The 24,441-nt window shown below is 32.5% G+C and overlaps 1 protein-coding gene across 2 annotated transcripts; it reads right to left on the bottom strand.

The window, feature by feature from the left end:
- On the bottom strand, positions 1 to 22,976 carry LOC129802971 (eukaryotic peptide chain release factor subunit 1). Of its 2 annotated transcripts, none has more exons than XM_055849238.1 (6): positions 22,311 to 22,966; positions 15,567 to 16,212; positions 15,337 to 15,492; positions 5,625 to 5,822; positions 5,406 to 5,553; positions 1 to 1,330 (listed from the first exon to the last, which is right to left on the bottom strand). In XM_055849238.1, the coding sequence occupies exons 1-6, from the start codon at positions 22,394 to 22,396 to the stop codon at positions 1,248 to 1,250; spliced, it is 1,317 nt and encodes a 438-aa protein (XP_055705213.1). In that variant the 5' UTR covers positions 22,397 to 22,966; the 3' UTR covers positions 1 to 1,247. The 2 variants fall into 2 exon arrangements, with proteins under 2 accessions (XP_055705213.1, XP_055705214.1); XM_055849239.1 differs by lacking the exon at positions 1 to 1,330 and adding an exon at positions 4,976 to 5,256 and having other exon boundaries at positions 22,311 to 22,976.
- Positions 22,977 to 24,441: the final 1,465 nt, after the last annotated feature.

Raw genomic sequence — 24,441 nt, 5'->3', positions numbered from 1 at the left:
TTTTTTCTGTATAAATGACCGTTTATTCTGTTTCTTTATTTTTCTTTTCTTACCAAATTTGTTGCTGCTGCCACACAAATTATATATATATATTTTTTAATTTATATATCAGATTTCATAATTTTCATTTTGAACTAATAAATCAGCTTCAATTAGTGTAATTTATTCTTGTCGAACATTCAAATCAATTTATCGTTTGATGAAAGATTAATCATGATTAAGTATTTTTTTAGTCATTCCGTTTCTCTGTTTTGATATCATGATTTTTTTTTACTAATAATTTTTTTAGCACTTTTATTTTTTGAATAAAAATAATTTTTTTTCCCGTAATTAAAATGTGTGTTTTTTCTTTCATCTTCATGTCAACTACTTTTATTTATTCATCAATATACCTTTCATCATGTAATATTTATAATTTCCACAAATATTTACAAAATAATTTTTTTTCGCTTTTATCAATTCGTATTACTTGATTTATTTATTTATTTATTTTTTATACAGTGATAAGAGAATATTTATTTTAAGTGAAATCATCTCTGCAATATTCGTGTGATACAAAAGAGGCGCAAATACGAAACGTTCTAATTATTTAAATATGGCTTATAAAAAGGAAACAACAAATAAATTAATTATTTTATTTCGTACATTTAACTTTTCTTCAAAAATTTATCATGTGAACTGTGCTGAAAAAATTGAATTTTCTCCCAAAAAAAAAACCAACTTATTGCACGACTTGCGACAACAAAAAAAAACAAAAATAAAAATTTACTGAAAATTTTGGAATAACTTTAAAAAAATAAACTGGAAAACAATTTTTTTTGCATATTAATAAGTAGATCTACTTCCAGTAAATTATTAATTTCTTTTATCTATTGAGACTTTTCGCTTGCCAATTAATTTTTTTGTATATTTTGCCATTATTAAAAATTGTAAGAACAAGAGGGTGGTACGTATTTTTTTTAAATATTAATCAAAAGACTATTTACGCGTTATTTATTGAACCTCTTTCACACCTTAAGTTCTTTTCACGCTTCCACACGAAATATCTCACAAAATCTAAGTTTTTTTCCTGTCTATTAAACGTACTGATTAGACCCCCAGAATAAAATCTGATGCTTTCTCTCCCTTTTAATTTCTCGATAACACAAAGATTATATTCACAATCATAATTATCCAAAATGGTATTTTTTTCTTACTTTCAATATTTTTTCCCCTTCACTGCATTTTCTTGCGCGAATTTTATTGATTTAGTAGTCATCTAAGTCGAAGCATTCAGTATCCATATCATCTAGTTGCATACTCTGGAAGTCTACTTTGTAGCGTAAAATACCTTTGGGAGACAACACAGAAAGAAAAAAAAACATCATTAGATCTATCACCATTATCAATCCTTTAAGCAAAATCACATCCATTTGTCATCTACGTCTGCACAAAATTAAAAGAAAATATATAATGAAGTAACAGAGAAAAGAATTCGGTAAAAATTGTCAAATGTTCGCTACTGATAACTCTTCTGTTGAGTCGTTAAATTTTATGAAGAACATGACCACAAAGTTCAAGTAATTCAAAGAAAATGACCAATGATAAGCCCAGATAAACTTATATAATAAGGTGAGGTAACTGGATCATTTTCCGAAGAGTGCTACTTAAACGCTTGTTTTTGGACTGATGAAATTCTTTTTTACTTCTTCTAAATCCATAGAATTATTCACTGTTTCATTCAGAAACATAATATAAAAAAAATTATCAAAAATATTAAAGAAAATTTATAAAATAATGATAATACTGAAACAAGTTAGCATGCACTAACTGGGTCACTTTTTTCACAAGGAAGAAACAATAAATGTTTTCAATCAACCAACTGGCATTAGCGAAAATACAGTGCGCGAAATTCAAATAGGTATATCGATATTGAAATAGGTATGTGGGTGGTCGGTGGGTCGGATCAACTTAGTATTATTATGTAAAATAGACGTCTACCCAACATCCGTTTCTATCGTAGTGACCCGCACTCACTGTCGTCCGTGCGTGCATACTGGCCGTTAATTCAATTTTGTGGTATGAAAAAGTGCGAAATTCAAATAGATATTTTTATTTTTTAATGTTTCTAGAACCATTCTTTAATAAGAAATGGTTTATATTGGCAATAAAATGATCAAATCTGTCTTTTTATTCAAATTGGAACCTTTCAACAGTAGGAAAATTTTATTTGAAAACTAGAATTTGTGATTGATAGAGGCCATAAGCTTTTATGTAATGAAAACGGCTTAATCAAAGTCTCTAGGGGAATTAGTGTAAAAGTGAAAGCTTTTACGAAGAGGATGAGTCGTTTGGGTAACATTATTTATTAATTCTTCAAGAAATAGGACTCCTAAGGACGAAAATACTGCACTTTTAAAGGTAATAACATGTTATTTGATATGGAATTGGTACAAATTTATTGCTAAGCGGTGACTTTTACTTATAAAAGTTCTCAAATACTGGAAGGATATTGAAGTACCAATCACTACATGTCGCATTCGACAAATCCTGATGACTAAAAACTGCCTACAGTGAGTAAAACCGCTAAAGAAACCATTACTTAAGAAGCACCGTTTTGCCGCTCGATTGAAATTTGGCAAAAAAAAATAATTTCCCTAACTAAATTCCTTAAACTATATTCCTTGAAAAATTTAACTTTTACTTTTGAGTTTAACAGGTTTTATTTAATTTTGAAAATGCAGTAAAATTTTGATTATTTTTAATAAAAATTAAACGTAAAAGTTGAAGCTCTCCTTTTCAATGAATGTAGGATTTAATGTTGATCAACAATAAAAAATTAAAATTTTGAAGAATGAGATTTTGATTAAGACTTGTTAGACTTGAAACAGATGGTGCTCATCAAAACCGGCATAGCCGAGCACAGCTCAAGAAATGGTTAAAATTAAGCATAAGTCAAGGCATAAGTCCTGCATAGCTCAAACAAAGAATCTAGATTTTTAACAGTGTTTTCTTAATCTTAATCGTTTTATGTTTAATAAAATGTGCGCGTTTTCAGAACAATATAAACCGTTTTATGCTTGAGCTATGCAAATTTTATGCATAATCTGAACCATTTTATGCTTAAGCTTCTTTTGCTTGTTTGCTTCTTTGCTTGTAACTTTCTTTTTATTCCTCTAATCAAACTATGTAAGAGGGGCGGACCCTATCAGCTTTGATTAAAATAAATAATAATTATAATAAAAATAATAAGCTGTGCGTGTTTATCACAATTTTAATTTAATATTTTAAAGTTTTCTTTTTTAATTTCAAATCAGAATCTTGAAAGAATATAAGAACAAAATGTACTTTAGGAGCAAGAGAGGCGCCAAGAAAAACTGCCAAAAATTAGAAATTATCCTGCCCAGAAAGCACATGACGGAATTTAAAGTATCCCTTTTTACTTCAACAAGAAATCTTGCAAAAATATAAAGGCAAAATACATTTTAAGAGCTTTATGGGCACCAAGAGAGCATTTAGAACCATTTGGACACCCCATAGTGTCTGAGAGAATTAAAAAAAGGCTTAAGAATAAGGACAAAATGCATTTTAAGAACTAAAGGGGCGCCCTAGAAAGTCTTGTAAAGAACTAGAGTTTTTTTTTATTTAATTCAACGCGATATTTTGGTAGATTATAAAGACAAAGTGCAATTTAAACCAGAGAGCGTTCCAGAAAGCTTTTAAGAAAATTAGAAGTTCTTTTTTTTATTTCAACGCGAAATTTTGAAGGCATAAAGACAAAAGGCATTGTAAGACCTAGAAGGGTGCTCCAGAAAGGATCGGAATATATTTTCTCAATCTATTAAATCTCAAATGAAGTCCTACAAAATCATTTTTTTATATGGTTCTTATGGTTCTTACACTAACAAAACAAGGGGGTGCGATTAACTTTTTTTCCTCATAACTTTAACACTTTGTAGGTGTAAAAATATATCAACATATTTTAATGTTAATTTTACACCTTTTTCAGTGTAAAATTAACATGAAAAAGGTTAACTTTAACCCATAATACACCTTAAAAGCATAATATTTACACCGATCCAAAATCCAAAAACAATCCAAAATCGGTGTAAATATTATGCTTTTTAGGTGTATTAGGGGTTAAAGGTACCCCTCTTCATGTTAATTTTACCCTTAAAAAGGTGTAAAATTAACATTAAAAAATGTTGATATATTTTAACACCTGAAAAGTGTCAAAGTTAATAGGAAAAAATGTTAATTCCACCCCCTTATTTTCTCAGTGTAGGTACCGCTTTAGAAACACAATGGTTTTATCCTCAAAAAGATAAGAAAAATATCCAAAAATTGATACAGCCCCATCATTACTGCCCCACTACTAATTTTTTTTATATAACACAAAATCTTATATTAAAAAAGACTGATCGTACGACCAGGGCATAAAACAATAAGAATATCAACGAACAATTTAACAAATATCTTTCCCAAATATTTTTTCTCCGTTTCTTCCAAATGAAATACAAATCTATCTATAACAAAAAAAAATAACTCACAAATTACTATAACATTCGACAAGCTTTCTACCAATTTCTTTTCTCTGTTTTTTTTTTTTTTAAATAATATATCCAATAAATTGTGATAATTGTTTTTTCTTTTATCAAAATGACCCTAATATCAATCCAAAGAAAAAGAAAATCACGTGCAATTTTAAATTGATTTAATAGAAATAAAGATATAAAAAAAACACGTTCAAAAAAACCTAATGAAAAAAGTCATGAATCATCCTTGATAGAAAGTATCACAATACCTTTACGAAGATGGAAATTGTCGTATTTTTTTATTTTTCTCACAACTTCATTTGTTTTGTATCGAAATAGTCCACACTCAAAAAAATTAAATAAAGAAGTTATGTTGTTGCAAAATTATTCATCAAATGAGTGAAAATCAAAAATCGTCTCAAAATGTCGTTTGATTATTTTTTTTTCTTATCTAATTATCATTTCTAAGTTTTTTTTAAAATAGTTGATCAACTCTCTTTCTCTAAAACCATAAACTGCTTACTAAAATCGCTTGAGAGTTCAGTCATTGATTTGTTTTTCTTTCTTTTCTGCCTTAAAGACTGACACTGGATGGTTCAATTCTCTTTTGTTATTTTTTTTTGTAGTGTGGTAGAGTTAATAAAATTATTTTTGTGTTATGTCTAATAGTCATCGAGATCCACATCATCAAGTGGTTCATCTGCTTGAAGTGATTGAAAATCTACTTTATAGCGCAATATGCCTAATTTTTGCAAGAAAAAAAAACACAAGAAATCCATTGACGAGCCGCAGGAATAGAGAAAAAAATTTCATTTTTTTAATACCAAATTTTTGGGTTAATATCAATTTATAAAAAAAATTAAAAAAAAAATAGAAAAAAAAACAACTCACCTCCAATTCCGCCAAATCCTCGAACAAATTGACTTCCTTCTTGTGACTTATCCGTGATAATTTCCAATGTAGCACCGAAGCTCTTGTAATTATTTGCCAACCATTCAAGGAGTGGCTGTGACTCAACTAGCTCCATTTCCACACCACTCTGCAAGCATTTAATCAAATGGAGATACACATTATACAGTACTGGACACATCCCAACAACTTTATGCTCACTTCTTTGTCAGTAAAATGAGATTTATCCTTTTCCTGTTCCGGTGTCAAATGCAATACTGTTGTTGACGTTGAATTTGCATGATTTTTCAACACATACCGCTGAATATCCAAATTTTCCCAACAGATCAAAATCTCCACGGCACCCAATTCGAGGGCCTTTAGGGTGTCCTCAACACCAAAGCAGTACTTTCCAGTATCCTTTATTTTTTTTAGTAATAAAAAAAACAAATGAGTACCTGTTTCAATTTTCAACGATTTTGTGTAACTTATTTCCTATTTCCCATAGGCTCCGCCCCGAAACAATTTTAGTCACGCCCTCTTTAGAATACAAAGTCAATTAACATTACTTCACTATTTCATTCTCATTGTACAGTAGAAAAATTTTGTAATAAAATAGAATAAAACCACCCTCATCATTGAAATTTACGATTTGTAAAGGCTTCTTCTATAATAAGAAAAATAAGCCACGACTTTTGTAATTCATAAACAATTAAAACGAAAAGACTGGGTTCAAACAGAAGTAGATTTTGATTTTCCAATTGTGTCTTGGATAAAAGGTAAATGGAACTCGCTATTTACACAAAAAGTCGTTGAAGTTCGAAGAATTCAAATTCAATTTCGAATTTTCATACTAAATTTTCGAACAAGGTGGGGAAAATTTATCAAATATCACAATAAAAAGCTGGCAAAATAGTTACTCAGTGATTATGGATGGAGTGATTAAATACTGAGGCAAGAACAATAAACGTCGTTTTTCCGTTCTTTTCCTCACGTGAAGACCGTCACATTTTGACACTTGAGCACTTCAAAATTTGAACAAGATGTAACTTCCGCCACCTTGCGAAAGTATTAAGAAGTAAGAAAGTCTCTTTTTTTAGATCTTCAAATATATTTACGAATTTTTCAAGATCTACTTCTGTACGGAAAGATTTTGGGTAAATTAAGCTAATTCAAAACCTGCTCCAAATGGAAATTTTTCGCTACTCCAAATGGAAACGTCATTGTTTTCATGATAAATACAGTACTAAATTATTATATTTATACATTTTCTATACCATAGTTTTATTATTTAGTTAACCCTCTAATGGGTAAGACCGCATCCAGGCGGTCTTCACAAAAATCACATTTACAGCGACAATAAAGGTTTTATTTATTTAAAAGTGCTATAGTGTCCTCGGTAATAGTCTTATAAACATCTCTTGAAAGTTTGAATTCATTTTGACTCTTCGTTTTGTTGCTATTCCCAGTTTTGTGTGACAGGTCAGAGAAAAAGCAACAAAAAATATTTGTGCAAAAAAACTCATTTTCAATTTCCATAAAAATACCGATTTAAAGTTATCTGACTAACATAAATTTATTTTTTACTGAAAGATATGTCATTCTACTTTGTATATTTTATTTAAAAAAAATTGAAAAAACTAAAAATGTGAATTTTAGAAGCAAAGAGTTTCAAAAATTTTTTATATTGTCTCACCTAGCGCCTAAACTAAAAAAGATAATGAAGAATTGATGGTTTTTTCGACTTTAGTGGATCATAATTATCTTAGAAAACATTGTTTTAGAACTTATTTTCGCATATTAAAAAAAACACCGTTAGAGGGTTAAGGGTAAAATTACCACGAAAAAGGATAACATTAACCCCTAATATACCTAAAAAGGGTAATATTTACACTGATTTCGGATCAATACTGCAAGGTAAAATAAACATTTCCGGAATGTGATTTTAACTTTTTAGAATTTCTCTCACTCAGTGCATATATGAAAATAATGTTGAAAGTTGAATCATTCCTACACTGAAAGAAATCCGAAAAAGTTAAAATAACATTCTGAAAATGTTTATTTTACCCTTCAGAATTGATCCGAAATCGGTGTAAATATTATGCTTTTTATGTGTATTAGGGGTTAAAGTTACCCCTTTTCATGTTAATTTTACCATTGAAAAGGTGTAAAATTACCATTTAAAAATGTTGACATATTTTTACACCTGAAAAGTGTTAAAGTTATGAGGAAAAAAAGTTATCCGTAGGGTGGAATCACCAGTTCTCGCCAGTGCCCCACTTCTCGCCACTTACATTGAAATCGCTATTTTTCGCAATTTATGAAATAAATGAGTCGCAATTTTTTTGTATTGTTTCTGCTTCTACGCATAGAATCGAAAAATAATAATTATTCGTTTTGGATTCACGATTTTGATCACTTTTTAGAGCAATATTTTAAGCAAGAGCATCGAATCCAACATCTCTTACCAAATGTACTAAGTGTCGTCAAATTTTCATCAGGCCAAAAATACCTTTTTGGGTAAATAATTTGTCTATTGAATATTTAATTGCACTTGTGGAATACATAAAATTTGTATTTAGTCAATTAATATTTCATTTTATATTATTTTTGTATAAAAATGAGGCATGGCGAGAAGTGGTAATATTCTGGAATTGATTTTACCACCTGTCGCCATATCTTTTCAATAGACGACGCTAACTTCACTTCGTACATTCTCAGTTGTCAAATCTGCATTCTTTCCGTACAGAAGTAGATCTTGAAAAATTCGAAAATCTATTTGAAGATCCAAAAAAGAGACTTTCTTACTTCTTAATACTTTCGCAAGGTGGCGTAAGTTACATCCTGTTCGAATTTCGAAGTGCTCAAGTGTCAAAATGTGTCGGTCTTCACATTGTTGTGAGGAAAAAAACTGAACAACGACGTTTACTGTTCTCGCCCCAGTATTTAATCACTCCATAATCACTGAGTAACTCCTTTGCGAGCTTTTTAATGTGATATTTGATAAATTTTCCCCAACTTGTTCGAAAATTTATTATGAAAATTCGAAATTGAATTTGAATTCTTCGAACTTCAACGACTTTTTGTGCAAATAGAGTTCCATTTACCTTTCATCCAAGACACTATTGGAGCATCAAAATCTACTTGTGAGCAGGCTCATTGTTTACTTTCTGCAAAAGCCCCATAATTTGATTTCTCAAATAAAAGTGAAGAAAAATCATTTAAAGAGAGTAATAATAAAGTGATCACAGGGAAAGAGAAATGGTGAATGTATTCTTTTCATAGCATTGCCTAAAATAGCCGAGTGAGCCCGATCACAAGTAGATTTTGATTATCCAATAGTGTCTTGGATGAAAGGTAAATGGAACTCTATTTGCACAAAAAGTCGTTGATGTTCGAAGAATTCAAATTCAATTTCGAATTTTCTTACTAAATTTTCGAACAAGTTGAGGAAAATTTATCAAATATCACACTAAAAAGCTCGCAAAAGAGTTACTCAGTGATTATGGAGTGATTAAATACTTGGGCGAGAAAAGTAAACGTCGTTGTTCAGTTTTTTTCTTCACAACAATGTGAAGACCGACACATTTTGACACTTGAGCACTTCGAAATTCGAACAGGATGTAACTTCCGCCACCTTGTGAAAGTATTAAGAAGTAAGAAAGTCTCTTTTCTTTCCGTACAGAAGTAGATCTTGAAAAATTCGAAAATCTATTTGAAGATCCAAAAAAGAGACTTTCTTACTTCTTAATACTTTCGCAAGGTGGCGGAAGTTACATCCTGTTCGAATTTCGAAGTGCTCAAGTGTCAAAATGTGACGGTCTTCACATTGTTATGAGGAAAAAAACTGAACAACGACGTTTACTGTTCTCGCCCCAGTATTTAATCACTCCATAATCATGGAGTAATTCCTTTGCGAGCTTTTTAGTGTGATATTTGATAAATTTTCCCCAACTTGTTCGAAAATTTATTATGAAAATTCGAAATTGAATTTGAATTCTTCGAACTTCAACGACTTTTTGTGCAAATAGAGTTCCATTTACCTTTCATCCAAGACACTATTGGAGAATCAAAATCTACTTGTGATCAGGCTCTTTTTGGATCTTCAAATAGATTTTCGAATTTTTCAAGATCTACTTCTGTACGGAAAGAGTGTGGTTCTTTTCAAGTGGGTGGCGAGAAGTGGTTACAAATTTTATAAAACTGGCGAAAAGTGGTAAAAAGTGGCGACGAAATGGTTATTTTTGCATTATTAATAAAAATCAGTTTTTTAAGTAGTCCAGCGTTATGCTCTAGGATTATTGTTTTCACGTATCTAGAGCCAATACATCTAAGTAACTTTGTGTCAAATTTGACTTATCTTGTAACAAGGATTCAAAAGTTATGATTAAGAGGATCGAAAAGCCAGAAAATGGCGTTTCCATACAAAAACCCAAAATTAAAAGTGTATCAAGTCTTACAATTTTTGAGATATTTCCTTGAAAATTTAACTGAGGGTAGTTTTTTATATTATCTTTGAATTCCCTGTTTTAATTTTTTGAAAAACTGTTTTGCTTTCGTAATATAATTTTCCAAACATTCGTATACTCCTAAAACATGCCACAAAGAAGCTGCATTATCTCCTATAATATGAAAGATAGAGAGGTATATTTTTTTTTTAATTTTGTTCCTAAAGACATGCTCTACAAAATGCCTGTTTCACTTCTTTCACTTTTCATACAAATTTTCCAAGTATTTTTCAATTGAAAATTGTCCAAAAAATGACAGTTTTCATTGCATCTTTGTACCGAGAATATCATTTTTTCCGAATTAATAATTATTTTTGTACCAATCTACATTTCATTAGCTTTCAAATGGTACATTAGAATTGGAGAAACTCCTAATAGTTTTTTTGCAATTAAATTTTAAACAACATGCTCCAAATTGGAAATTTTCATGAGCTTTTGATAGCTTTCCGAGCTTCCGAGAAATTCTACTCAAAATTGTTCAGCAATTCGCCACAAGATTACGCGTCGCATTTTTCACCATGTCTTTCCTTTTCTCTCTGACCTTCAGCACGCCTGCAGTTTTTTGCGATCAGGCGGAGGAGAAAAAAGAATACAAAACAACAAAACTCATCCCCTGTGTGAGAAATCTTATGAATTACAGCTGAGCGAATTTTTATGATTTTCACGATCAGTCTCGTTGTTTCAAAGAATTGTAGAAAATCGTAAAAATTATGAATCGTCAATCGTCATGGGATGGGCATTTCACAAAACCAGCTAATATCGGTGACTACATAATATGCGGATATAATTTTTCTCGGAGAAGAAAAAAGTCAGTGATAAGCCTAAATGGGCTTATGCTATGTGTGATTCTTTCATTGCAAATTCGAATTGGGGGCAAAATCGAAGTCCAGATGACCTTATGCTAGCTGAGATTTATTTCAGGAAACCTCGAAATGCGTGCAACTCGAGGTCGTTGAAAATTGAAAAGTGCAAATTCGATTGTCAGAAATGCACAAAAATACATGTAAAACTTTAATGCCAAAATGGCTCAGAAACTATTCCGCAATCCGCGAGTAATACTGCGATCTTCAAAAATCCGCGAAAAAATCCACGGTCCGGGAAAATCCACAATAAATTCTGCCGGCTGCGTAAATCCGTCAGAAATTCTTCGGTCCGCAAGAGATTCCGCGATCCGCGAAAAATTTCGCGGTTCGCGAAAATTCGTGAACGATTCCGCGATCCGAGAAAATCCGGGAGCAACACCGCGATCCACGCAAATACACGAAAAATTCCGCGACCCACTAAAATCCACGAACACACCACGATCCGCGAAGTTACAAAATAAACCTAAAAGTAGCGAAAAAGCATAACATGATTTCGAGATTACAATAGAAAACCCGATTTTGAAATGAAACTTTTGTGAAGGAGAGAAAAAATGAGACATGCATGTTTTACGTATATCTTTGTCTCTAAAAATTGATAACAAAAAAAATTAAATTTTCAAGTGACAAAATTTCTATTTTTATTTTCTTCATAGTCCAAAATTTCTATTTCTTCAAAAAACACGTGCATTTGACACATTTAAAAGATAGGGGGAAACAGGTTTATTTTTTGGCCTTTTTTGGTACGGGAAAGTACTCTCCTTTCGAATGTTCATGCCTTGGAATAATGGGAATTTTCTTTTATTTTTCGTATGAGACTTAGGGGAAAGTCGTCTGCCTTTAAATGCAGCAGCCTTTAAATGTTGCGATTTTTTCGTTGTTCTCAAAAGCATAAATTATATTCTATTAACTATTAGGTAGCTATCCATCATCCTCACAAATCATCAAAAAATGGAGAGCCTAGCTCCTATTTCCTAGATGCTAGATCAAAAAAAATGAAAATGAGCTCTAAACTGTAATTTTGATGTTCCACAAATCATGTGATTTTTCATAGTAAAAATCATTTTACAAATAAATCTTCCATTGTGACACATAGAAGGTTAATCAGGCTTAATATTTCTTGTAATACATTTTGGTTCAGATGACACAATTTTTGTGGGTGGCAAAAATTTGCAAATATCACCCTGCAGCAGCCTTTAAATGCTAATGTCGTGTGCCTTTAAATCCTATCTTTCCATACATCAAAACATGTGAAATCGAACTCCTACTTTTCTCTGACGAACGTCATACAAATACTTATAACCCGCTATCTTGCTCCGGCCGGGATGTTTCAAGTTGACAATTGTCAACTTTAATGGCTTTTTCTTCCAAATTTTCAAGTGCAAAACAGTGCTTCAGAAAAATGTGAAGAAAAGTTATTGTTTAATGTCTTTTGACTGCAGTGATGATTTTAGTGAGTGCGTTAGGCTTCAATCTAATCATTTATAGCCCATTTAGTTTTATTGATTTGATATTCTCAGTGAAAAAAAAAACATTTAAAGGTAGCTGCCTCGCGTTTAAAGGCAGACTATGCCAGCTGCCTTTATACAAATCGACATCACTTTTTTAATTTCCTCAGAAGGAAAAACTGAGGACTTGTAAGTGCTCAATGAGGTAATCATATACGCCGAATGAACAAGAGAATTTTTTGGTGTAGTATAGAAAATAAAATCCATTTTGTGGATTCTTCAGAAAAAAATCTTAAATTTGGAACTACATTTTTCGTTTGAAGGCAGACGACCTTCCCCTACACATTTCTATTAAATATTAGTTAGCTTATCATCAATATTTATGATTATGTGATAATTATTTATAAGTCTCTTAGGAAAAATAAAAGAAAAATCACGCTATTCGCAGGCATGAACGTGCGAAAGGACAGTTCTTTCCCCTAACCCTTACGATTCGAAATTTAAAAACTTTACAATCTTGGCAGGTCAAACTAATAAATAATTAACATGACCTTTATTTTTCCTCCATTCTTTCCAAAAATCATGTTCTTCTTGGGAATCTTTAAAAACGCATCCTGCGATTTTTTTATTTTTAAATATGTTTTAGAGGCCGACTCGGTGACAATTTCATATAAGAAAATACTGTTGAATCAAAGATTTTTCAAGGTCAAAGGTTAAAAATGCTCTAGAGAGCGTATTTTTAAACCGAATAGGGTGACATTTGGTATAGTTCCAATGATTATGCAATTTCTTACAATTCTGAAAAGGGTATAATTTTTTATGAATCCATATAATAAACCAGTTTGTACCCTCAAGGAGTAACAAAAAGATTTTCAATATTAGTAACTAATTTGTTCCGAAAGTCACCATCGCAGCAAGAAGGACGTTAAATTTGTGGCATTTTTCAAGCTATAATATTTACGGTTTCACTTTTTTTTAATTCGAGATTGGCGAGATTTTTCCCCTCCTGTTACCAGCACTGGCACCTTAACTATAGACCTTAACTGTTAGACGAAACGGACGAGATCTTTTAAATTGCATTAATTTGTTCCCGATAATTGGAACAAAATGTCTATATTTCGTCGGTTGCCTCAGCAACTGTGCTAACTGCATTTGCTTTGTGTCAGCATTCGTTGTAAGCAACGCATCGCTGCGCGGCGTTTGCAATGAATACAGACACAAAGCAGATGCAGTTAGCACAGTTGCTGAGGCAACTGACGATTTGGTTCCGACTTTTAGCAACAAATTTGTACTTTTTAAGAGAGGCAAAAGGATTCCCCATATTAGTAACGATTTTTGTTCCAAAAATTAAATCGTCCACGGATACCGAAAATTTTTGAAACGAATATGTTACAAATGTAGAGATAGTATTTTTATAAAAAAAATCTACAAATTTGTTCCTGACAGTGGGAACAAAACAGTAGAGCGCAACAAAATTCTATTCCAACTCACAGATCAAATTTGTATAAAACGAAATCTACTGAAATTTGTAGGTATTCCACCGTATCGAAACGGTTCTAAAAGAAAACTTTTACACAATTGTCACTATTCTTAACAAAACCGTAAAGAAAAAAAATATTGGAACGAATAAATATCTTTTTTAGGTACATATTTGTTCTGTAACAAATTGTTCTAAAGAAAATTTTTACCAATATTTTGGTCAGTGTCCAAAAGTTTTTACTGTGATTGTGCAATTTGCTAACAATACTACAATTGGACTTCAGATTAAAATTAGTTATAGTTTCATAACTGGTTTATTATATGGATTCATAAAAAATTATACCCTTTTCAGAATTGTAAAAAATTGCATGACCTTTGGAACTATACCAAATGTCACCCTATTCGGTTTAAAAATACGCTCTCTATAGAGCATTTTTAACCTTTGACCTTGAAAAATCTTTGATTCAACAGTATTTTCTTATATGAAATTATCACCGAGTCGGCCTCTAAAACATATTTAAAAATAAAAAAATCGCAGGATGCGTTTTTAAAGATTCCCAAGAAGAACATGGTTTTTGGAAAGAATGGAGGAAAAATAAAGGTCATGTTAATTATTTATTAGTTTGACTTTCCCGTACCAAAAAAAAGGCCAAAAAACAAACCTGTTTCCCCCTATCTTTCAAATGTGTCAAATGCACGTGTTCTTTGAAGAAATAGAAATTTTGGACTATGAAGAAAATAAAAATAGAAATTTTGTCACTTGAAAATTTAATTTTTTTTTATCAATTTTTAGAGACAAAGATATGCGTAAAACATGCATGTCTCATTTTTTCTTTCCTTCACAAAATCTCATAATGCATCGCAAGGCTAAAAATCTGCCTTTGGGTTTTCAACCTTTTCAATGAGTTTTTTGTGTGCTCTGGGTCTGGGGAGCGCTTCGGAGAAAAATAGACAGACGATGAGCGTGAACAAAAAACAGTAGAAAAAACGAGACAGCTGATGGCGGGTGATGACTCTTTTCACCACCAGGGGACATCACGGATGCTTTGAGTAGCTCCGCGAGAGCTTGAATCTGGAGCTTTTTTTTCCTTGACGATCCTCTTAAATGAATTTAATTTTTTCCTAAACATGGCGATAGCCGGTTATTCCACCCTACCCCCGTTTTTTTCTCAGTGTAATAAAGATTTTTCAAGGTAAAATGTTAAAAAGACTAAAGGGAGCACATTCTCAACCGAATCGCATCATATTTGGGCTCCTTGGAAAGGTCTTGGAATTGCTGACAGGTCTGAACTGGTTCCAATCGATTCTGAACCGGGAAAACCCGATTAAGAACCGGTAACTAATTTTTTATGGACAATCTTTTGAGTGATTTCTAAATCGGTCAAATTGGTTGTATTCAAAGTCAATAGTACGAGTACTTTGACGGATCAAAAGTACCACAGCACATTTAAGGTACAGAACATAAGTCCCGAATTCGAGCAATTCGCAAAGCTTCTTTGCTATTTACCAGAAAAAAATACCCGAAACCAATTTCAAGGGCAGAGTATCAAGGTAACAATTTCAATAAATCCGGAAAGGTAGAATACTTTCCCATCGCTGTTAATAAAAAAATCAAATTTAATTTTTCAAAAAACCTTACCTGGGATATTTCATCAAAGTATCGACCAATGAGCTTCTTCTCTTGGATAAATTTAACATTAGCCAAGGATTCAGCTGCCAGTTCAATTGCCTGATTAAATCCATTCTCACCACCATACGAAACATCCACCAATTTGATGATTCGCATTGCCAATCTCTGCAAATGCAAAATAATTTTGTAAATAAGGAAAAAAATCACTGATGTAAATAAATTAATTTTGTTTTCCTTACACTATCAAACATATCTGACTGACTGAGTTCAGTTTTGAAGTCAGCACTTCCAGCCAAAATCAGCCCAGCTATATTTGGCTTATCAATTGTAATGTAGAGCTGAATGGCAACTTCAGCCACTTTTCTCACATAGTTATGTCGCTTTTCCATGCGCAATCTGGCAAAACGCAATGCCGACTGTCCACCACGACCGTGCTTCTTCGGCAGATCCACTGTAAATTTGTGCAGTACCTCACGTGTATTGCCCTGGAGTGTGCCAAATAGTGCCCCATTGCCATCCATCACGATGAAACCAAATTTATTGTCATCAGCCAGGAGGGCTGTCAGTGCTTCCGTGTGGAATTTGTTGTCGCAGAGATATAGCGAGGTATTAATCGGCTTGAATGGTTCAAAATCAATGTTGACCTTCTTCTCCTTTCCCTCCTCCGTCACAATCGTACCACAATATATTACGAGACCATTGGGAGGCACTTTGGTGTACAATTTAAGTCTATGCTGCACTGATGTTATGGCACCCAAGACTGACAGACGATTAACACGTGACTTGATATTTGACGCCGTTCCAAATTCATCAGCCAACATTTTGCTCACACGTGAAATTTGATCCTTCGGCGGTATTATCAGCGATATCATGCTGGTTCCATTCCTGCCATTCACAGAGACAATCATACCATTGTAATACAAACAAAATATTTCTATTGCGAATATATTTTTCATTCAATTCCCCGGGGTGGACATGTTTACAAACAAAAAGCATATGCATCATGTGACTTTAGCGCCACCAGCGGCAAATAGAGAAATTTTTATTATTGTAAAAAGTTGAAAGGCTTTAGATTTTCTACTAATTCTACAAAAAAAAAGTTTTAGATAATCCATTAAACATTGATTTAGTTTATATGGTTTGCGGAATCTTTGTTTTTTCCATTTTGTTTTTCCCAGTTTATCTTTGGAAATCTTGTCCTTCATATATTTTAAACAAAAAATAATGATATTAAAATGCAATGGTGTTTTTTTGAAGTTTTTACTTTCGTCATTTTGGGCAAAGGGAAATTTTCTGTGTTTTGGAAACTTTTTAGTTTCGTGCTTTGGAGCAAAGGGAAATTTTCTGTGTTTTGGGAAATTTTTAGTTTCGTCTTTTGGGGCAAAAGGGAATTTTCTGTGTTTTGGGAAATTTTTAGTTTCGTCCTTTGGGGCAAAGGGAAATTTTCTGTGTTTTGGGAAGCTTTTAGTTTCGTCCTTTGGAGCAAAGGGAAATTTTCTGTGTTTTGGGAAGTTTTTAGTTTTGTCCTTTGGGACAAAGGGAAATTTTGTGTTTTGGGAAGCTTTTAGTATCGTCCTTTGGGACAGAGGGAAATTTCCTGAGTTTTGGGAAGTTATCAGTATCGCCTGTCGGGACAAAGGGAAATTTTCTGTGTTTTGGGAAATCTTTAATTTCGTAATTTTGGGCAAAGTGAAATTTTCTGTGTTTTGGAACGTTTTTAGTTTTGTCTTTTGGGGCAAAAGGGAATTTTCTGTGTTTTGGGAAATTTTTAGTTTCGTCCTTTGGGGCAAAGGGAAATTTTCTGTGTCTTGGAAAGTTTTTAGTTTCGTCCTTTGGGATAAAGGGAAATTTTCTGTTTTTGGGAGGTTTTTAGTTTCGTCATTTTGGGCCAACGGAAATTCTCTGTGTTTTGGGAAGCTTTTAGTTTCGTCCTTTGGGGCAAAGGGAAGTTTTCTGTTTTTGGAAGGTTTTTAGTATCGTCCTTTGGGACAAAGGGAAATTTTCTGTGTTTTGGGAAATTTTTAATTTCGTCATTTTAGGCAAAGGGAAAGTTTCTGTGTTTTGGGAAATTTGTAGTTTCGTCCTTTGGGACAAACGGAAATTCTCTGTGTTTTGGGAAGCTTTTAGTTTCGTCCTTTGGGGCAAAGGGAAATTTTGTGTTTTGGGAAATTTTTAGTTTCGTCATTTTGGGCAAAGGGAAATTTTCCGTGTTTTGGGAAGTTATCAGTATCGCCTGTCGGGACAAAGGGAAATTTTCCGTTTTTGGGAGGTTTTTAGTATCGTCTTTTGCTGAAAAGGGAAATTCTCTGTTTTGGGATGTTTTTAGTTTCGTCCTTTGGGGCAAAGGGAAACTTTCTGAGAAAAGGAAAATTTTTGGAAAGTTATAGAATATACTTGTGCAAAATGTGTTACAGACAAAATTTACGAAAATTGTGCAAAATGTATAAAAGACAAGATTTCCAAAGACGAAGGTTCCAAAAAACAAAAATTATCGAAGACAAAGATTCCAAAGACAAACTGGGAAGAGCAAAGGTGTAAAAAACAAAATGGAAAAAACGAAGATTCTCGATCTCAGTTTATACATTAAAAATAGGCCTGATTTTATTCCAAATAAAATTAATAATTCCCGTCACTCTCAAATATTCAAAAATTAGGACCGAAGCAGATTGAACAGTAGATTGGTAAAAATGGTCAGTACATTTTTTTTCAATGTTAAGTAATGGATATTCCTGCGAATGGAAACGTGAAATATTAAAAATAAATAAATTGTATTTTTTTTTTGTGAAGTAGAATAATTTAAAAAATGTAGGGGAAAGCGTGGTACCTTCCGATAACTAAAGATAGATTTTCTTCAATACGTTTTAAACTAGTTTGGCAAATTATAATATTATATTTTAATAACTAATCCAATGCCTAAAATTTTCAGAAAAAGCTACTGATGAAATCCATTAAGAACATAGAAAACAATTGAGTTTTCCGAAGCTAGAATCGTCCGAAGGTAGCATGCTTTCCCCTAATCATTGATAAATGAAATAGCTGCTTCCTTAAAAGCAAGAATATTTAATGATCTTTGAGTATTTTTGAAGTGACCAAAATAGACACTAAGGTGAATGCGTGGTATTAAGTGTGATTATAGTATCTTTTCAAATCAATACGAAAAGTGAAAGTCATCAGAGACATCGCTGAGCACAGTGGAAAGAACGAATTATAGGTTGTCTAGAGATTACTCAAATCACTTCCCATAAAAATACGGTGACCCAATCTTATTTTTAATTCACAAAAAAAACAACAATTTATTTCATTCATGAAAAGCTGAATAGACCAAGGAAAGCCTTTTTGACTTTATTTATAGAAATTGTAGTTTACAATGTTGTAAAAAACAGAAAAAAAATTATGGTCTAATAAATACGTCAAGATAACGGAAGAGTATAAAAAAATATCATCATTAAAATAATTGTTTTGACAAAGAGAGAATTTATTTTTAACTTATAAAAAAAAGTCAAATAGTTGTCATCAACGTTTGGAAAATGTTTAGACTTTTATCAAAATGAAACTCTATTGAAATTAACGATTTGTTTTCTTATGAGATATGTTATGTTATTCATTTTTAACCACTTGCTTATCCCTATCAGGATCGCGGGCTTAGGACATTCAAGAAGATGATGCAGATTGATATTCTAACCATCTAAGGAAAAATCCTGAATTTGTTTCTGTCACCTAGATGGAAGCACTTTCTTGAAAAAGAAAAATGTAACTCAGAATTGTTAATCCGATTCCAATTGTATACGATATGTATCAGAATCCAATAGTGTAAATTTGTTCTACTTTGAATTTATTTACACTATTAGACTCATACTAAATTTCAATCACTTTTGTGGAAAAAGCTCTTAGCTCTTAGCTTTTCACTAACCGAATATTTCCTCTGTTCAGAAAAAAATGTATGCTTGGGAAAGACGCCCAGATAAGCTTATGGTAGCTGAGATTTTACCCAAAATTCCGAACGCCAAAATTCCGAACGCCAAAATCCCGAAAGCCAAAATTCTGAAAGACAATATCCAGAACGCCCAAAAACCAAAATCCCGAATATTCAAAATCCTGTAGAATAATTTCCCAAAACACAGAAAATTTCCCCTTGCATCCAACAAGCGCGGGCGCAATCATGGGAGTAACTATGACATTTTTAACCCTTTAACGACGAAACACTTTTTAAGGACCGAAAATCAACAAAAAAAAATTAAACTGATAAACAAAATTTGTGAAACGTTTTACATCTTAACTTTGGAAAGTTCAACAGAGTCTGATTCGGTGTATTTTTTACCTCTACGTGCGATAGGGACAAAAATAGCCCAAATCTTTATGTAATTTTTCTAACAATAACAATGAATAATAATTATGAAGTCAATTGAAAAATGTGACGTATGAGTACTGCAGTTTTTATTCTCAGAAGGGGTTTGCTTAAAAAAATTGGAAGTATAAAAAAAATTAAAATCATTTTTCATTATGAGAATTCAAGAACTCGCCATTTTTAAGAGCTGGAGACTGGCAAAAAAATATCCTAGATTCGTTGAACCTTCTGCTTTGTAATTACGTACAAACATAAGGAAAAAATAACTTTAGTTGAGGCCTGAGCTAAAAGAAAAGTCGAAGTGAATTTGGTGGTGCCTGTTAGCATTCTTCGAAATGCCGCGAAAATTCACGTAGAGAAAATGAGAGGTTTTTTAATGTGAAAATTGTTTAATTTCTTAGAGTTAAGTCATTTTCACAAAAAAAAAACCCTTTAATAATTTAGTTGAATACATTTATTTGAATTAATTGTGAATAATTGTCGATATTACAACAAAAACATTGGGATGAAATTTTGAGTTGGAAGATTCATATTCTTTTGAGCTGTCCCAAAATTCAAGATAGGTTTCAGAAAAACCCTTTTGTACAACACTATTTTGGTTAATAAGGAATGCAAAAGTAGATATTACAAGAAGGGACATGACCTGCTAATAAGGATAAAATAGAGAAGAAAATATTTTGTCGCATTTCAGTGATTTTTTGAAACCGCAGCGCCACAAGACGTTTGTCAAGTGAGTTATTTGTGTCTCTATCTCTCTCTCACAGTTGAATTGCGCGCGATTTAAGAACTTTCCATTTGAAGAGTGATATTTGCAATTAATTTCTTTGTATTTCCGCAAGATTCAAGTAAAAGGATGTGTAGTGAACAGCTATCCGTCTTCTGACAAAAATATCAAGAAGACAATTTCTTTCTACAGTAGACTCTTCGATATCCGGCTGACTGGGGGACAAAATGACATTTAGGTTTTTTGAATGATCAACGGTTTTTCTATTTTGTGCAGTGTGAATTTATTTTCTGTCTGACAAAGAAAAAGAGAATTTTCTTCATGGTGTGCTTATGTTTCATTTTTTATCACAATTATGTATTAAAAACTTCGATACAATGTTAATAATACTTTAATTCACTCTGGACAAACTTCATGTTTATTGAAAATAATTTTGAATATATCAACCGCCAGTGTTTGGCAGCTGTCACCCGGATATCGAAGTGCTGGATATCGAAGAGTCTACTGTATATGAGTTTTTATTTCTGTTATGTCTTTTTGGCGCAAAAATATTTATCATGGCACCCTGAATGAGCGGGATTAGTGTTACCAGTATGGCTATCTGTTTTCCATTAAAATTATCAACACAAAATTTCCGATATTACACGACTTTTAACGAGCACAGGTCTGCTTTAGGTAGTCAGGAAAAATTATTTTCTTTTTGGGACACCGGTGTTCCAATCGTCCTTAAAGGGTTAAGAATTCGAAATTTTCGCGTTCGGGATTTTGACCGGGACCCCTAATTTTTAATTAATTTTTTCGAATTTTCCACATGAAAAATATTAAATTTATCATATGACACTGTCAGACTCTTACAGAATTCCCCTACAGATTACATTTCCATCAGTCTCTTGGCTTGTACCTAGAAACGGCTCACTCAGTTAGTGAGAAACTGATGGGGATTTAAACTAATCATTATTTTGATTATAATTACGTTAAGCCGTCTCTCGGCTTAAGTCGTAAGTGCGTCTAGGGCATAATACGACAGCGTGAATGTCCTCATTTGTGATTTCATTACAAAAAATATGATCCTTTTTGAATGTTCCACCATAGACATCAACCCATTTGGGACATTTTAACCATTTTAGTACTGAATTTTTCTGTCCCAAAACACTTCTTACCTACAAATTTCTAATGTTTTTTTCTTGAAATTTTTGTTACAAATCCCTTGTAAATTTTACAGAAATCTATACATATTTGCATATTGTAAACTTAGCAGAGATTTTGTTAGTTTATTTATTATTTTAAATTTACTAAAATATGGGAAGAAATACAAGATCATCTAGGTAATCCAAGATTAATTTTAAATGTCCTGTTTGAATCCTGTTGTGCATTTTACTGAAATATTTTAATTACATGAATATCGACCGTTCTTTGTCACGTTTCCTGCACACAAAACCTCTACGAATGGATGGTTATTTTAGCATTAATTACATAAAAGGTTCCTACACGAGTGCACCCCTTATTTTTAGCACTTTTCATTCAGGGCCACATACTCAGCATGCCTCTGATTGATGCAAAATTAATCAATTTGATATATATTGTGTTTATTTGAAGCGGAGAAAAGCAAGAGTACGAGTGAAAGGTGAAAAGATGGGAAAAATTTTGTGAAATTTATATGGCGAAAAGTTTCATTTTTTGGGGGAATTATTGTGCGCTGTCGCATAGGCTATGGAAAAATTTCGGTGTAACGTAACATGACGTTTTTCGTATCGCGTCACACACACAATCGCACATTAGTCTGGCTCATCTAGTTTCTCTCTTTCTCTCTCTCTCCCTCTCTCACAGAGTCGAAATTATTCAGGGAAAATTTCCATGGTCAAATTTTCCACGTTTTGGAGATGATTGGGAATGATTGGATAGCTATAGACTCACCCTCTGGCCATTTCCAGGCTTTTTATGAGCTTCTTAATCTTCCATATCTCCACATTGCGATCAGCAGACGTCTCCTCGTTCGACATTTTTTCCACTTGCTTTCCCGTTTTTCCTGCTTTCACACAAAAATGCGCTTATGAACACTAGATGCACTGGACAATTCCAAACAATTGTCCCTTCACTCAAACCTAAATAAAACTAGCCAAGAATACTCTCTGTCCTCAATTTGATATCTCTGTGGCCTAGTAAATTTTTGCTGGTAATAAGTATCTCCTCTCGAAATATTTAAGAAAAAAAGGGTTTCGTGGCAAAATGGCGTTGAAGAGAGAATGTTATTCTGTCTCACTCTGGCACACGGAAAAGTCGTATGGTGTGCCCCCGTTGATGGCTAACTTCACCTTCCCACGAGGAATTCTCCAATTTTTCCACTGCTCTTTTGTACACTTTGCCCCTCACTTTTACGCAATTTTTCACACAAATATGCAACTATGATTTACGCTTTGCACTTAGCACAGGTTTTTTCGCCGAATTTTGAACAATACGAGTGTATACATTAGGAATTTACTTGCGATGATTCTTCAACATGTGGAACGACAAATAAAAGAGAGATGGCGAAATTGCAGTCTCCCCGAATTCGATAATTCTTCTTCTCCTTCGCAGAGGCGTTGGAATTTTCTGAGTTGCCTGATGGGAACAAGTGGGACAATTTTAGTACTCGCGCGCTTTTTGAAGTTGATGCAGTTGCAACGGTTTACGTACAAAAAATTCAATCAAATCAATTCATCCAATTTCCGTGATATTTTTTTATTGTAATGTAAACTGAAGATTTTATTAAAATTAAGTTGTTAATTAATTCAACTTTTATTTCTAAACAATATGAATAATTATTGTCATTCTTTAGTTTTTTGAATAGATCGAAATGAAATTATTGAAATGCGTGAGCACAGTTAAGGTCCAATTCTTGAACGTAACCCAGGGTAACCAAACCAGTGATAAGTGGTTACAGTTTCGTTTGTCGATTTGGTTAATCGAAAAATTAGCCTAAAGGCCCCTACACATTGGGAGCAATTTTCGTCAAAAATTGCATTTTTGACAAATTTTTGACAGAATTTTGACAGTTCTGCCTACAGCAGTGCAGGCAATTTCCTTCAAAAATACAATTTTTGACGAAAATTGCTCCCAATGTGTAGAGGCCTTTAGCCAAAAGCAATTAGGTTAAAGTGATACAAGTTGGACATAGTGTTACAAGTTGAACAATTCGCTGGTACAAGTTGGACATGGCTTTTTTCTTGATAAATACAGTACAAAATTTGTTAAAAATATACAAATAAAAGTGAAGAACTAAATTTATCAAGAAAAGAAGCCCTGTCCAACTTATAGGGGAAATGCTTCTAATTTTGTCCAGTTTCTTATTTTGGACACTTTGAGGATAACATTGGACACTAAAAATAAATTGATTAAAATGATGGATTTTTATTCCAATATTTGATGAATAATGAATTCTATTTAAATATTTGTTCTTTTTGGAATATTTTAACACTAAATACGTTAAAATTTGAATATGATTTGAGTTGAAATTGCTTTGTTGAAAATTCAGTGTGAGCAATTGCTTCCCGTCAAATCATTGCTCTACCTGCCGATTTTACTCGGAGGTTTTTTGAATTTTAACGGTATATTCTAGTACATTCAGAGAAAATCTGCAGATTCTCGGCAGAATTTCTCCATAGAAAATTTGCATAACCTCCATTACTTCACAAAAATATTGTTGATTTATGAAGAAACTGTAGAAGTTATAAAGAAAATTGTATGCTCTGCTTAACAAGCATTACCGAGTACACATTTTAGATAAGTAAAAAAACTGCGAGCAAAAATACTAATTTCTTAAAAATCACCAATCGGATGATACAAAAACACGAAATTTTGGTCGACACTCTGTTTAAAGTTTTCACTTCACTTTTCTCTACTTGTAACACGGCGTCGCAGAATTCTTTATTTTATATAAACACCGTGATATCACTAAGAATAACTCTATAGAATTTTGCAAACTTCAGTGAAAAAATTTTTCCATCTCTTCTGACACATCTTGTCTGGAAAGTCTGGAATGTAGAAAAAATCTACAGAATATCTACAG

Source organism: Phlebotomus papatasi, chromosome 2 (assembly GCF_024763615.1).
Source record: "Phlebotomus papatasi isolate M1 chromosome 2, Ppap_2.1, whole genome shotgun sequence".
Lineage (NCBI taxonomy): Eukaryota > Metazoa > Arthropoda > Insecta > Diptera > Psychodidae > Phlebotomus > Phlebotomus papatasi.
The sequence above is the reverse complement of the archived record's forward strand: the minus strand, read 5'-3'. Positions and strand labels throughout refer to the sequence as shown.